The sequence below is a fragment of the Choloepus didactylus genome, chromosome 1 (genome assembly GCF_015220235.1).
Source record: "Choloepus didactylus isolate mChoDid1 chromosome 1, mChoDid1.pri, whole genome shotgun sequence".
Lineage (NCBI taxonomy): Eukaryota > Metazoa > Chordata > Mammalia > Pilosa > Megalonychidae > Choloepus > Choloepus didactylus.
This window is the reverse complement of record NC_051307.1, coordinates 95315200-95330927: the sequence shown is the minus strand read 5'-3', so window position 1 is coordinate 95330927 and position 15728 is coordinate 95315200. Positions and strand designations below refer to the sequence as shown.

At 36.9% G+C, this 15728-nt stretch overlaps 1 protein-coding gene across 20 annotated transcripts in view; it reads left to right on the top strand.

Annotated features, from left to right (window-relative positions):
- DLG1 (discs large MAGUK scaffold protein 1) overlaps nucleotides 1–15728 on the top strand; it is a 369115-nt gene that overhangs the window by 240649 nt on the left and 112738 nt on the right. For all 20 annotated transcript variants that reach the window (XM_037837795.1, XM_037837800.1, XM_037837787.1 and 17 more), the window contains one exon: nucleotides 5551–5695. In XM_037837795.1, the coding sequence (XP_037693723.1) occupies nucleotides 5551–5695 (145 nt within the window). The remainder of the gene's footprint in view (nucleotides 1–5550; nucleotides 5696–15728) is intronic.

The window sequence follows — 15728 nt, the reverse complement described above, 5'->3', positions numbered from 1 at the left end:
GGTTTCACCGAGTTACACAGTCCCAGTCTTTATATCTTTCCTCTTTTCTTCTGGCGTCCCACATGCTCCTAACCTTCCTCTTTCAACCATATTCATAGTTATCTTTGTTCAGTGTACTTACATTGTTGGGCTACCATCTCCTAAAGTTGTGTTCCAAATCTCTCACTGCTGTCTTCTCCTGTCATTCTGTAGTGCTCCCTTTAGTATTTCCTGTAGGGCGGGTGTCTTGTTCACAAAGTCTGTCATTGTCTGTTTGTTGGGAAATATTTTGAACTCTCTGTCATATTTGAAGGACAGGTTTGCTGGATATAGGATTCTCAGTTGGTGGTTTTTCTCTTTCAGTGTCTTAAATATATCACACCATTTCCTTCTTGCTTCCATGGTTTCTGCCTCCATGGTTTCTGTGTATAGTCTTATTAAGCTTCCTCTGTATGTGGTGGATCACTTTTCTCTTGCTGCTTTCAGGATTCTCTGTCTTTGATGTTTGATAATCTGGTTATTAAGTGTCTTGGTGTAGGCCTATTGAGATTTATTCTGTTTGGGGTACGCTGCTCTTCTTGGATCTGTAATTTTCTGTTTTTCATAAGAGATGAGAAATTTTCACTGATTATTTCCTCTATTATTGCTTCTACCCCTTTTCTTTTCTCTTCTCCTTCTGGGACACCAATGATACGTACATTCTTGTATTTCGTTTCATCCTTAAGTTCCCGGAGAAGTTGCTCATATTTTTCCATTCTTTTCTCCATCTGCTCTTTTGTGTGTAGGCTTTCAGGTGTTTTGTTCTCCAGTTCCTGAGTGTTTTCTTCTGCCTCTTGAGATCTGCTGTTGTATGTTTCCATTGTGTCTTTCATCTCTTGTGTTGTGCCTTTCATTTCCATAGATTCTGCCAGTTGTTTTTTTTTTTTTTTGAACGTTCAGTTTCTTCCTTATGTATGCCTAGTGTTTTCTTTATAGCTTTTATCTCTTTTGCCATAGCTTCTCTAAACTTTTTGAATTGATTTAGCATTAGTTGTTTAAATTCCTCTATCTCAGTTGTAGTGTAAATTTGTTCCTTTGACTGGGCCATAACTTCGTTTTTCTTAGTGTAGGTTGTAGTTTTATGTTGGGGTGGCTCCTAGGCCACTCCAATCAGGTTTTTCCAGATGAGAACAAGCTCAGGTCACAGAGGAAATATTCTGTATCTGGTTTCCCTGAGGGTGTGTCTTAGAAAATTGGCCTGTGAGGCCTCAGGTCACTGTGCTTTTCTGCCCAGCAGGTGGCGCCTGTCAGCCTGTCACAGGCTGGTGTAAGGGGGTGTGGCCCATGGCTCTCCTTCCCCCAGGCTCTGGGGTCTGGTTCTGAATGTAAGGCAGGTAGTAGAGCTGGGCCCCTCCTCTTTCCTCTTGGGAAGCCATGCCAGCTAGAGAGAGGTCATTTGCATATAAATAGATTCTTTGTTTCTCTGACTCTGCTACCTCCACCCTTGTCTGGGTCAGAGTGCTGTAATTTTTAAATGGCTGAGGCTTTCTCTGCTGCAAAGCACTGCAAGCTGAAAACAGCTGAGGCCTTCTCCACTGAGCCACCCAGGTTGACAGAGAGAGAAAGGGACAGAAATCCCTCAGATTCACCCATCGGCCAGAGATAGCACGCAGTCCTCTGGGCTCCCCGTCCTGAGACAGCTATGTCCCCTGAGTCTCCCAAGGGCAGTTGTGACCAAAAGCCTCTGTCTGCTTGTTGGGGATTCACTGTCTGTATTGAGCAGTTAACATTAAAACCCCAGTTGGAGCTGGGCTTAGGTATATTCACTTGTTCAGAGTGCTGCTCTCTAGCTCCGTGAGGCTTCCGTTAGGGAGGGGCTCTCAGCTCTCGGCTCTCAGCTCTCCGCTTTTGGCGCAGGTCTGCAGTTTTTACTTACAGATTTTATGCTGTGAGCTCGGGCGTTCCTCCCAATTCAGGTTGGTGTATGATGAATGGACAGTCTTGTTTGTCTCCCCGCAGTTATTCCAGGTTATTTACTAATTTTTCTCTTGTTTATGAATTGTTCCAGGGGGACTAACTGGCTTCCACTCCTCTGTATGTCACCATCTTAACTCCTCCTTCATGTGCATTTTTAAGATCATTTTTTTAAAGCATTTGTTCATTATGTCCACATTCTGGCCACCTTCGTTGATTTTTTTTTTTTTTTTTTTTTTTTGGATTTTTATTCTCTTCCTGTGAATGGACCATCATTTCCTCTTTCTTTGTATTGTACTCTTGTTGCTTACTGTACATTTAATATTTTAGAGTGTTAACTCTGGGATTTATTCCCTGAGATATCTATTTCTTAATTTTGTATTCAGCTAGTGAAAAGACAGATTTTCTTGAGCTTTAGCCTTCCTATCAGGAAGGTCTGCCCGAGGTGAATGCATCATTGAGGGTTTTCCTTGTCTTTCTGTGCCTCTGTCTTGTCCTGGGGTTTTACTTGTTAGTTGTTTTTGGCTTTCTCATGTTTACAGGATTTAGTTGTTCCCTCTGTTTCCCGGGAGACAGACCTCCCTCTTCTGGGTGTGTGAAGCCAGCAAGCTTTTGCCCTAGACTGCCTCTATAGTTTCTTATGCTCCTTTTGTTGTCACAAGCTGCTTTGCAAATGCTGGGAAAAGGGGCAAGCTGGGGAGGACTTTGCTGAATCCGTCTTTCCCTTTCAAAACAGTGTCAAGGACCCACAAGGACACACAGACAAAATCAGGAAGCCAAGAGCTTCTTGCATGGCTTCCTAAAGCTGATCTTTCTTGGCCTGCCTAGCAAAATGCAGCTCTTCAACTAACTGTCCCCTGTAGCTCTTGTCTGTCTGAGTGAATTGAAACAGTGGCTGCTGCTGCCTTTGTCTAGGGCTGGTTGAAACAATTAACTGCTCTTAGAGCCTGGCCTCTGGCAATCCCAAGTAGCTAAACAAAAGCTGTGATAGGTGAATGGATGTGCCCATCCCTGGTCTTGAGGAAGAGTTTTTTACCTCCCTTTCTGTCTCCAGCGAGCTAACCAGGGGCTGAACCAGGGGCTGAACCACATGTAGACCAATTCACTGTTCTTTAATGTAATTTATCAGCCTGTTTCTCCCGCTCTTCCCTGGATGCTGTACAGTGTTCTTCTGCCCTCCAGAATTTCAAAATAGTTGTTTCATACAGTTCCTGCCTGTTTAATAGTTGTTCTAGTGGACTGACTGAGTCCTGGAGCCCTCTACTCCGCTATCTTCTCACAATCCTCGTTGCAACAGTTTAAAATGCAACAGTTTTTAAAATGCAACAGTTTTTACATGTCCCAGCTTAAAAAGATCTCTCAGATGTCTCACATTAAAAGTCAAATTGCATAGCCTACTTTGCAGAAATGGAAAAACCTATTGTCATATTTTTTTGGAAGGGGGAGGGGGCCCGAATAGCCAAAAACATCTTGAGAAAGAAAAACAAAGTTGGAGGACTCATACTTCCTGACTTTAAAGCATTTTACAAAGCTACAGTGGTCAAAGCAGCATGATTCCAGCATAAGGATTGACCAGTGGAATAGAATTGAGAGTTCAGAAATAGACCATCACATCTGTGGTCAATTGATTTTTGACAAATTGACCAAGTCCACTCAACTGGAATAGAACAGTGTCTTTCACAAATGGTTCTGGGAGAACTGGATATCCATACCCAAAAGAATGAAGGAGGACCCATATCTCATACCTTATGCAAAAATTAACTTAAAATGGATCAAAGATCTAAACATTAGAGCTAGGACTATAAAACTCCTAGAAGAAAGTGTAGGGAAGCATCTTCAAGATCTTATGTTAGGAGGTAGTTTCTTAGACCTTACACCCAAATCACAAGCAAGGAAAAAAAAATGAGATCTCAAAATTGAATACTTTCGCATTTCAGAGGACTTTGTCAAGAAAGTGAAAAGTCAGCCTACTCAGTGGGAGAAAATTTTTGGAAATCACATATCTGATAAGATTTTTTGCCCAGAATATATAAAGAAATTCTACAACTCAACACTAAAAGACAAACAATCTAATTTAAAAACGGGCAAAAGACATTAAGAGACACATTTCCAAAGAGGAAATACAAATGGCTAAATAGCACATGAAAAGATGCTCCACGTCACTAGCTATTAGAGAAATGCAAATCAAAACCACAAGATCATTTCACACCTACTAGATTGGCCATTATCAGGAAAACAGAAAACTTCAAGGGCTGAAGAGATGTGGAGAAATAGGAACACTTATTCACTGTTGGTGAGAATGTAAATGGTGCAGCCGCTTTGGAAGGCAATTTGGCAGTTCCTCGGGAAGCTCTGTATAGCTGTATGTTCCGGCAATCCCATTACTAGGTGTATGCTCAGAAGAACTAAAAGCAAGAATGTGAACAGGCATCCGCACACCGATGGTCATAGCAGCATTACTCACATTTGTCAAAATATTGAAACAGCCCAAGTGTCCAGCAGCTAATGAGTGGATAAACTGTGGTATATACAAATGATGGAATATTATGCAACTGTAAGAAGGAATGAAGTCTTCATGCATGCAACAACATGGATGAACCTTGAGGACATTATGTTGAGTGAAATAAACCATCACAAAGAGACAAATACTGTATGGTCTTGCTAATATGAACTAATTATAATGAGCAAACTCTGGGGGTTAAAACCTAGAGTATAGGTCACCAGGTGATAGAAAAGAGGGTGGAGAATGGGCAGATGATGCCTAAGGTGTGCAGGATTTTTCATAAGGTTGAATATAAATGTTTGGAAATGCATAGAGGTGACGGTAGCACAATACTGTAAGTGTAATTAACAGTAATGCGTGTGATTATGGTTGAAAGAGAATTATATCATTGTGTATGTCATTTGAAGGAAAGAAAGCTAGAAGATAAAACTTGGGAATATATAACATAGTGCAACCTGTTGTGGACTATGACTGTGGTTAATTGTACAAATATAAGAAATTTCTTACATGAACTAGAACGAAAGTACATCATTATTACAAAGTCTTCATACTAAGATGGTATTTGGGAAAAAATACAATTAATGCAGGTTAAGAATCACAGTTAACAGTAATATTGTAAATAAACTTTCATTAGTTGTAACAAAGGTACTATACCAAAGCTAAGAGACCGTAAAAGGGCAATATAAGGATTATGGTTTTTTTTGTTTTGTTTTTGGAGCTATGAGAATGTTCTCAAATTGATTGGGGTTGTGAATGCATAATTATTTGATTATACCAAGAGCCATTAATTGTACACTTTGGATGGATTGTATGGTGTGTGAATAAAACTGTTAAAATTAATCAAATTGTAAAACAAAAACTTTAATATTGTTTCATTTGTTTTTTTTAAAAATACTAAAATATATCCATACATACTCCTAAATGCATAAGCTTGGGAGAAGGTTTTTAGGCTAGGGGACTGGGAAGAATGGGCTGGAATCAGCACTGGCTATTGCATTAATATGTATTAAAAACTTCACGTTTTCCCTATCTTTTCCCTATCTTTTGGTAGTTATTTATAAGCAAAAAGCAGAATGGTAGTGAAAATAAATAAATAATTTGGAATTTTCTTTTAGGTGAATAGTGTATGTTTAGAAGAAGTTACTCATGAAGAAGCGGTAACTGCCTTAAAAAACACATCTGATTTTGTTTATTTGAAAGTGGCAAAACCTGCAAGTATGTATATGAATGATGGCTACGCACCACCTGATATCACCACCTGTAAGTCTCTTTGCTTAAATTTATCTTACTTCCTTAGATGTTATACAGTTTAATAAAAGGTGTCATAATAAATTTTTTAAATTATAAAGATATTTTAAGGGAGTTATTAATCATGTTAAACTAATAGTATAAAAATCAACTTAAAATCAGAATCTTCATAATAAGAAGGGAAGTCCTCTTTCAATTTTGGTATTTTGTAGCAGTAATTACTTTTAACATTTAAGTCATTGTTTCATGTTTCTTAACTGCTAAAACAGTGGTTTGGCTTACACAATGGGAATTTATTAGCTTACGGTTTTGAGGCTAGGGGAAGTCCAAAATTGAGGCATCAGCAAGGCAATGCTTTCTCCCAAAAGACTGGTGGTTTAGCACAGGCTGCCAGTGATCCTTGGTCCTTCGCTTTTCTGTTACAATGCAGTGCACATGGTGGCATCTTCTTTCTCTGCTGGGTTCCATTGACTTTCCTCTGGTTGCTCCCCATGGCTTCTCTCTGTCAGACTTTCATTTTGCTTCTAAAGGACCCCAGTAATCTAGATTAAAGCGCAACTTGATTCAATTGAGCTACACCTTATCTGAAGTAATGTCTCTCTTTTTTTCAGTGTTGTTAATGTTTTTAATTCAAATTGGTTTTTTATATGATTTGTAATAAACTATAGTTTACTACCCAAAAGTATTAAAGGCTAATTTTTTTATTTTATTTTATTATTTTTTTTTTTACAATTTTACTCCCCACACCATACAGTCCATCCTAAGTGTACAATCAGTGGCTTTTGGTATAATCACATAGTTATGCATTTTCCACTACAGTCAATATGAGAACATTCTCATTTCTTCTGAAGAAAAATATCCCATACCCCTTATATCCCCCTATTTTTGACATTTAGCTTTAGTATAGTGTCTTTGTTGCCATTAATGCCAGAAATTACAATGTTGTTGTTAACTACAGACCTTCGTTTACATTAATTGGAGTTTTCCCATATAACACCCTTGTTATTAACACCTTGTAATAGTGACATATGTTTGTTCCAGTTCATGTAAGAACTTTCTTTTATTTATACAGTTAATCACATCATTGTCTCTCTAGGTTTTGCTAATTTATACAGTCCCAATTTTTATCCTCTAGCTTTCCTTCTGGTGACATACATGACTCTAGCCTTCTTCTTTCGACCGTACTCACACTCAGCTTCATTAATTACACTTAGAGTGTATGCTGCCATCACACAGTATTGTGCTATCCTTCTCTGAACCTTTGCAGTCAACCTTATTGAACATTCTGTACTCCTTAAGCATCAATTGCCCAATCTCTGCCTTCTTGTTATCCCCTGACAACCTGTGCTCTTGACTTTAACTCGCAGAGTTTGCTCATTATAATTAGTTCATATTAGTAAGACCATACAATATTTTTCTTTTGTTTCTGGCTTATTTCGCTCAACATACTAAGTGATTGTACACTTATGATGGATTGTATGGTATGTGAATAAAACTGTTGAAAAAAACAGGCTGAAGTAATATTTTGCGTATTTATTTATAGTGGGTCCACACCCATCAGAATATGGACCAAATCCAGGAACATGTCCAAAGTGAGGTACACAATTCAATCCACCACAGTTCTCAAACTTTTTTGTAGATAACAGTCAACAAAGTATATTTGCAAATAATGCAGATTCTTATTTTATTCTAATTTTTTTGGGTGGAGACAGAAATTTACATTAACAAGCACTCAGACAATTCTGATTCCTCTCAAGTTGCTGACTCAAGGACTACACTTTGAGAAACACTGATTTAAAATATTTCTAGTACATAAAGGATTTTCAAAAATCATGCAAAATACTTATATACTCTCAGTTATCTAGAACAGAGATTTTCTTTGTACTGCAGGCTCCTAGTGTATTGCCTAATTCTGTTTGATTTTCATTTTTTTAAATGTACAAGCTGGGTAGAGATTTGAATACTTTTTTTAATGTTTGTTTTCATCAAGAAATGAAAACTTTATTTGTTCTGTGCATTGAGTTTATAAATGAAGTCACCCAGGAATAATAAAGATCTTGAATGTACTCTTTGTAATCTGCTTTTGAGTGTTCCTTTTTTAAATTTTAGAAATATTAATAATTTTGTAAATGGCAGTGTTTCCAATTTTAAAGCTGCCAAACTTCATTGTTGTCACTTATCATAAGATAAATACAAATTGTATTTTGAAGGTGTAGATTGTCCTCCACGCATCTTTATTATCTATTCATTACTTCATTAATTACTCATGTATAACTGGACTATTTCTTTAATAGTATTCAGCCTCTATAATGAACAGGGATGGTGTCTTATACTTCTTTTTGTCAAAGGAAAGGGACCTTACTACTTGTTTAAACTTCTTACATACGTATTTTATATAAGGGCTTTATATATTTTATTTGTGATTAAATATGCAAGTTCTGAACAAACTGTTTTATTCATACATATAAGTATCACTCATATTTTGAATGCTGCCTATATGGCCAAGACAACCATGTGTACATTTATGACAGTTGTTTCAAGAATTGAGATTGGTACCCTAGTTATGGTCAAATATATAAAGAGGCTGCTTCTTACAAATATGTTGAACTGAAAAAAAATGGGTTTCTTTTTGTAATTGAATTATCCCTTTTATATATAATAATATTATTTCATTTAAAAATAAAAGAGTTAGTCCTAAAAAGTAGTAATTAATGATTGGTTGTTTTCCCTATAGGCAAATGCCTAAAGGATATTTGTTGCTTTGTTTCTTTTTTTCTTTTTTTAAAAATCTATTATTAAACTAAATAGAACATTATGAAAAAATTGAAGTTCACTTTGTTAGTTCAACTTTTTTGTAATGTTTTATTTCTGTTGCCCTTTCTTCTCAGGCAACTACTATTATGAATTTTCTTGTACCCTTCCAGTTCTTGTTCATACTACATACGCAGTTCATAATTTGCATGTTTTTAAAAACATTGTCTTTTAAAACTTTTATGTAAATGGTTTTTATTTATAAGCTCTTGGAGCCCTTAATATCACACTATTCAACTTACTGCCCTTATTGTCATAGTCATCTAGTGTCCTCTTTGTCATTCTTGTTTCAGTCATTGAAGGTTTTACTGCCAGATCCATTGTTCCTCTTGCCACTATTATTCACATTGTCATCACATTGTCATTTTAGTAATATTCAGAATCCCTACTGATGATTCATCCAACACCTTAGCTTCTTGGTTTCTTCATCTGTTTCTTTCTAACTATCCTGCCCTCCACTTCAGTTCATATAATTGTTTCCCAGATAATACTTTAGATCTTATCATTATCAGTACCTTCAGCATCTCTAAAATCTCAATTTAAATCATCCCGTTCTCTGACTACACTTCCTGGTTCATTTGCTACCCCTATTTTAGCAGTTCTTCAACCTTATTTTGACCTTCAATCATTCAACCCTATCACTTTGTTTTGCCCCTTGTATCTCTAGTTTTCTACATTTTAGCTTAGATTCCATGATTTGTCATGATAATCATTCACTTGTACGTAACTTTCACTCACTTGCCCCCCTTCTTCATTATCAAAATCCCGACACTGGTTCAGTTTAACTTTGCTGTCTTTTCTATTCCTGCTCTCTAAAAGGCAGAACATGACTGCAGAAAATACAAAATCTCCCTTTTAAATTATCACCATAAATCTCACTCTTGCCTGCAGTCCTGCTGTTTCCCTTACCTCAAACCTTCTTCCTTTGCCATCCTCATATAAGCACCAGAAGAGAACTTCTTCATCCATCCACTTTGAAATCTAGATCTGTGTCTTTACCCTAATACCCTGCTTTCTGTTACATTATAATATAATAGCTATCACTTCTATCAAAAGCCACTTTTTCCACTTGTGCACTGGATCTCTAGTTCTTGTCCACAACTGGTCTTGCTCTTGCAGCTATATCCCTTCTCTCTCTTGCATAATCAGATTCTCTCTCTGTTGGATCATTACCGCCAGCATGCAAACATACTATAATCTTCCCTATTTTAAGAGTGGTCGAGACCTTCCTGCAATCCAAGGCATCTCCAACTACTACTCCTTTTCTCTTAATGTCACAAAGTGTTAATTTTCTTACTATACAAAGAACTCCTGTAAGTGAAAAAAAAATCAGAAAAGTGGGAAGAGTCTGTATAAAGATTTTTTTTTTTTTTTAACATAATAAACGGTTCTAAATCTACTCTTAATGGGAGAAATACAAATTAAAACTACTCTGGTAGGTCTGAATTTAAACTACTCAAGAAGAGGGCAAGTCCACTCTCCTTGTTGTTTTACTTAGAATTATCTTACATTACTTGAACTTTATTCCTTCATTTTAATTTTATTATTGGTTTCTCTAATTCCAAAAAAAAAATATGCCATAAGATACTAGTTTTTTTTTGTCCATGAACATGGTAACTATCTCCATTTATTCCAGTTTATTTTATACCTGTCATTGCTTTTTTCTTTTTTAAATTTACTTCTTAATTAAAGTAAAACTTACAGTAAGGATCACATATTTTAAAAATTCACCTTCTCAATGAATATTCCCACCCCAGAGATAACTTAAAGAAAGGACTTCTATCTCCATATCTTAGTTCTGCCTGTTATTTTTTTTATCTTCATTTTATTGAGATATATTAACATACCACGCAGTCATACAAAACAAATCGTACTTTCGATTGTTCACAGTACCATTACATAGTTGTACATTCATCACCTAAATCAATCCCTGACACCTTCATTAGCACACACACAAAAATAACAAGAATAATAATTAGAGTGAAAAAGAGCAATTGAAGTAAAAAAAGAACACTGGGTACCTTTGTCTGTTTGTTTCCTTCCCCTATTTTTCTACTCATCCATCCCTAAACTAGACAAAGTGGAGTGTGGTCCTTATGGCTTTCCTAATCCCATTGTCACCCCTCATAAGCTACATTTTTATACAACTGTCTTCGAGATTCATGGGTTCTGGGTTGTAGTTTGATAGTTTCAGGTATCCACCACCAGCTACCCCAATTCTTTAGAACCTAAAAAGGGTTGTCTAAAGTGTGCGTAAGAGTGCCCACCAGAGTGACCTCTCGGCTCCTTTTGGAATCTCTCTGCCACTGAAGCTTATTTCATTTCCTTTCACATCCCCCTTTTGGTCAAGAAGATGTTCTCCGTCCCTCGATGCCAGGTCTAATTCATCCCAGGGAGTCATATTCCACGTTGCCAGGGAGATTCACTCCCCTGGGTGTCTGATCCCACGTAGTGGGGAGGGCAGTGATTTCACCTTTCAAGTTGGCTTAGCCAGAGAGAGAGGGCCACATCTGAGCAACAAAGAGGCATTCGGGAGGAGGCTCTTAGGCACAACCATAGGGAGGCCTAGCCTCTCCTTTGCAGCAACCGTCTTCCCAAGGGTAAAACCTATGGTAGAGGGCTCAACCCATCAAACCACCAGTCCCCTATGTCTGTGGTCATGTTAGCAACCATTGAGGTGCGGTAGGCCAAAACCCCTTCATTTTCCACAGGCTCATCAAGGGGGCACTACGTATTTTTTTCCTTGTTTTTCTTTTTTTTTTTTTAACTTTCCCTTCTTTTTTAAATCAACTGTATGGAAAAAAAAGTTAAAAAGAAAACAAACATACAATAAAAGAACATTTCAAAGAGACCGTAACAAGGGAGTAAGAAAAAGACAACTAACCTAAGATAACTGCTTAACTTCCAACATGTTCCTACTTTACCCCAAGAAAGTTACCTAATATAGCAACATTTCTGTGAACTTGCTCCTACTATATCCATCAGAAATTAACAGACCATAGTCATTCCTGGGCATCCCCAGAACGTTAAATAGCTTATCTGTTCTTCTTGGATTATTGTTCCCCCTTCCTTAATTGCTCTCTATTGCTAGCTCCCCTACATTCTACATTATAAACCATTTGTTTTACATTTTTCAAAGTTCACATTAGTGGTAGCATATAATATTTCTCTTTTTGTGCGTGGCTTATTTCACTCAGCATTATGTCTTCAAGGTTCATCCATGTTGTCATACGTTTCACAAGATCGTTCCTTCTTACTGCCGCGTAGTATTCCATCGTGTGTATATGCCACATTTTATTTATCCACTCATCTGTTGAAGGACATTTGGGTTGTTTCCATCTCTTGGCAATTGTGAATAATGCTGCTATGAACATTGGCGTGCAGACATCTGTTCGTGTTACTGCTTTCCGATCTTCCGGGTATATACCAAGAAGTGCAATCGCTGGATCGAATGGTAACTCTATATCTAGTTTTCTAAGGAACTGCCAGACTGACTTCCAGAGTGGCTGAACCATTATACAGTCCCACCAACAATGAATAAGAGTCCCAATTTCTCCACATCCCCTCCAGCATTTGTAGTTTCCTGTTTGTTTAATGGCAGCCATTCTAATCGGTGTTAGATGGTATCTCATAGTGGTCTTAATTTGCATCTGTCTAATAGTTAGTGAAGCTGAACATTTTTTCATGTGTTTCTTGGCCATTTGTATTTCCTCTTCAGAGAACTGTCTTTTCATATCTTTTGCCCATTTTATAATTGGGCTGTCTGTACTATTGTCATTGAGTTGTAGGATTTCTTTATATATGCAAGATATCAGTCTTTTGTCAGATACATGGTTTCCAAAACTTTTTTCCCATTGAGTTGGCTCCCTCTTTACTTTTTGAGAAATTCCTTTGAGGTGCAGAAACTTCTAAGCTTGAGGAGTTCCCATTTATCTATTTTTTCTTTTGTTGCTTGTGCTTTGGGTGTAAAGTCTAGGAAGTGGCCGCCTAATACAAGGTCTTGAAGATGTTTTCCTACATTATCTTCTAGGAGTTTTATGGTACTTTCTTTTATATTGAGATCTTTCATCCATTTTGAGTTACTTTTTGTGTAGGGGGTGAGGTAGGGGTCCTCTTTCATTCTTTTGGATATGGATAGCCAACTCTCCCAGCCCCATTTGTTGAAAAGACCATTATGGCTCAGTTCGGTGACTTTGGGGGCCTTATCAAAGATCAGTCGGCCATAGATCTGAGGGTCTATCTCTGAATTCTCAATTTGATTCCATTGATCTATATGTCTATCTTTGTGCCAGTACCATGCTGTTTTGGCAACTGTGCCTTTATAATAAGCTTCAAAGTCAGGGAGTGTAAGTCCTCCCACTTCGTTTTCCTTTTTTAGAGTGTCTTTAGCAATTCTAGGCATCTTCCCTTTCCAAATAAATTTGATAACTAGCTTTTCCAAGTCTGCAAAGTAGGTTGTTGGAATTTTGATTGGGATTGCATTGAATCTGTAGATGAGTTTGGGTAGAATTGACATCTTAATGACATTTAGTCTTCCTATCCATGAACCTGGAATACTTTTCCATCTTTTAAGGTCCCCTTCTATTTCTTTTAGTAGAGTTATGTAGTTTTCGTTGTATCGGTCTTTTACATCCTTGGTTAAGTTTATTCCTAGGTACTTGATTTTTTTAGTTGCTATTGAAAATGGTATCTTTTTCTTGAGTGTCTCTTCAGTTTGTTCATTTCTAGCATATAGAAACATTACTGACTTATGTGCATTAACCTTGTATCCCGCTACTTTGCTAAATTTGTTTATTAGCTCTAGTAGCTGTATCGTCGATTTCTCAGGGTTTTCTAGATATAAGATCATATCATCTGCAAACAATGAGAGTTTTACTTCTTCTTTTCCAATTTGGATGCCTTTTATTTCTTTGTCTTGCCGGATTACCCTGGCTAGCACTTCCAGCACAATGTTGAATAACAGTGGTGACAGCGGGCATCCTTGTCTTGTTCCTGATGTTAGAGGGAAGGCTTTCAGTCTCTCACCATTGAGTACTATGCTGGCTGTGGGTTTTTCATATATGCTCTTTATCATGTTGAGGAAGTTTCCTTCAATTCCTACCTTTTGAAGTGTTTTTATCAAAAACGGATGTTGGATTTTGTCAAATGCTTTTTCAGCATCTATTGAGATGATCAATTGATTTTTCCCTTTCGAGTTTTTAATGTGTTGTAATACATTGATTGTTTTTCTTTTGTTGAACCATCCTTGCATGCCTGGAATGAACCCCACTTGGTCATGGTGTATGAATTTTTTAATGTGTCTTTGGATTCGATTTGCAAGTATTTTGTTGAGGATTTTTGCATCTATATTCATCAGGGAGATTGGCCGTTAGTTTTCCTTTTTTGTAGCATCTTTGCCTGGTTTTGGTATTAGATTGATGTTAGCTTCATAAAATGAGTTAGGTAGTGTTCCATTTTCTTCAATGTTTTGAAAGAGTTTGAGTAAGATTCGTGTCAGTTCTTTCTGGAAAGTTTGGTAGAATTCCCCTTTGAAGCCATCTGGCCCTGGGCATTTACTTGTGGGAAGATTTCTGATGACTGATTGAATCTCTTTGCTTGTGATGGGTTGATTGAGGTCTTTTATTTCTTCTCTTGTCAGTCTAGGTTGTTCATATGTTTCCAGGAAATTGTCCATTTCTTCTACATTATCCAGTTTGTTGCCATACAGTTGTTCATAATATCCTCTTATAATTTTTTTAATTTCTTCAGGATCTGCAGTTATGTCACCTTTTTCATTCATTATTTTGTTTATATGGGTCTTCTCTCTTTTTGATTTTGTCAGTCTAGCTAGGGGCTTGTCAATCTTGTTGATCTTCTCAAAGAACCAACTTTTGGTGATATTTATCCTCTCTATTGTTTTTTTGTTCTCTATGTCATTTATTTCTGCTTTAATCCTTGTTATTTCTTTTATTCTACTTGGTTTAGGATTGGTTTGCTGTTCATTTTCTAGCTTCTTCAGCTGATCCATTAGTTCTTTGATTTTGGCTCTTTCTTCCTTTTTAATATATGCGTTTAGTGCTATAAATTTCCCCCTTAGCACTGCTTTTGCTGCATCCCATAGGTTTTGGTAAGTTGTGTTCTCATTTTCATTCGTCTCTATATATTTAGCAATTTCTATTGCTATTTCTTCTTTAACCCACTGATTGTTTAGGAGTGTGTTGTTTAACCTCCAGGTATTTGTGAATTTTCTAAGTCTCTGATGATTATCGACTTCTGATTGTATTCCATTGTGGTCAGAGAATGTGCTTTGAATAATTTCAATCTTTTTAAATTTATTGAGGCTTGTTTTATGTCCCAGCATATGATCTATTCTGGAGAAAGTTCCATGAGCACTAGGAAAGTATGTGTATCCTGGTGATTTGGGATGTAATGTCCTGTATATGTCTGTTAAATCTAATTCATTTATCAGATTGTTTAGGTTTTCAATTTCCTTATTGGTCTTCTGTCTGGTTGATCTATCTATAGGAGAGAGTGATGTGTTGAAGTCTCCCACAATTATTGTGGAAACATCAATTGCTTCCTTTAGTTTTGCCAGTGTTTCTCTCATGGATTTTGTGGCACCTTGATTGGGTGCATAGACATTTACGATTGTTATTTCTTCTTGTTGAATTGCCCCTTTTATTAGTATGTAGTGGCCTTCTTTGTCTCTCAAAACATCCCTATATTTAAAATCTATTTTATCTGAGATTAATATTGCTACACCTGCTTTCTTTTGGCTGTAGCTTGCATGAAATATTTTTTTCCATCCTTTCCCTTTCAGTTTCTTTGTGTCCCTGTGTCTAAGATGAGTCTCTTGTATGCAACATATTGATGGTTCATTTTTTTTGATCCATTCTGCGAATCTATATCTTTTAATTGGGGAGTTTAATCCATTTACATTCAACGTTATAACTGTGAAGGCATTTCTTGAATCAGCCATCTTATCCTTTGGTTTATGTTTGTTTGCCATATTTTTCCCTCTCTCCATTAATATCCTTTATTGTACCCATACCGAATCTCTTTAGTACTGAACCTTTCTCCAAGTCTCTCTGTCCTTTCTTTGTTTCTCTGTCTGTAGGGCTCCCTTTAGTATCTCCAGTAGGGCAGGTCTCTTGTTAGCAAATTCTCTCAGCATTTGTTTGTCTGTGAAAAATTTAAGCTCTCCCTCAAATTTGAAGGAGAGCTTTGCTGGATAAAGTATTCTTGGCTGGAAATT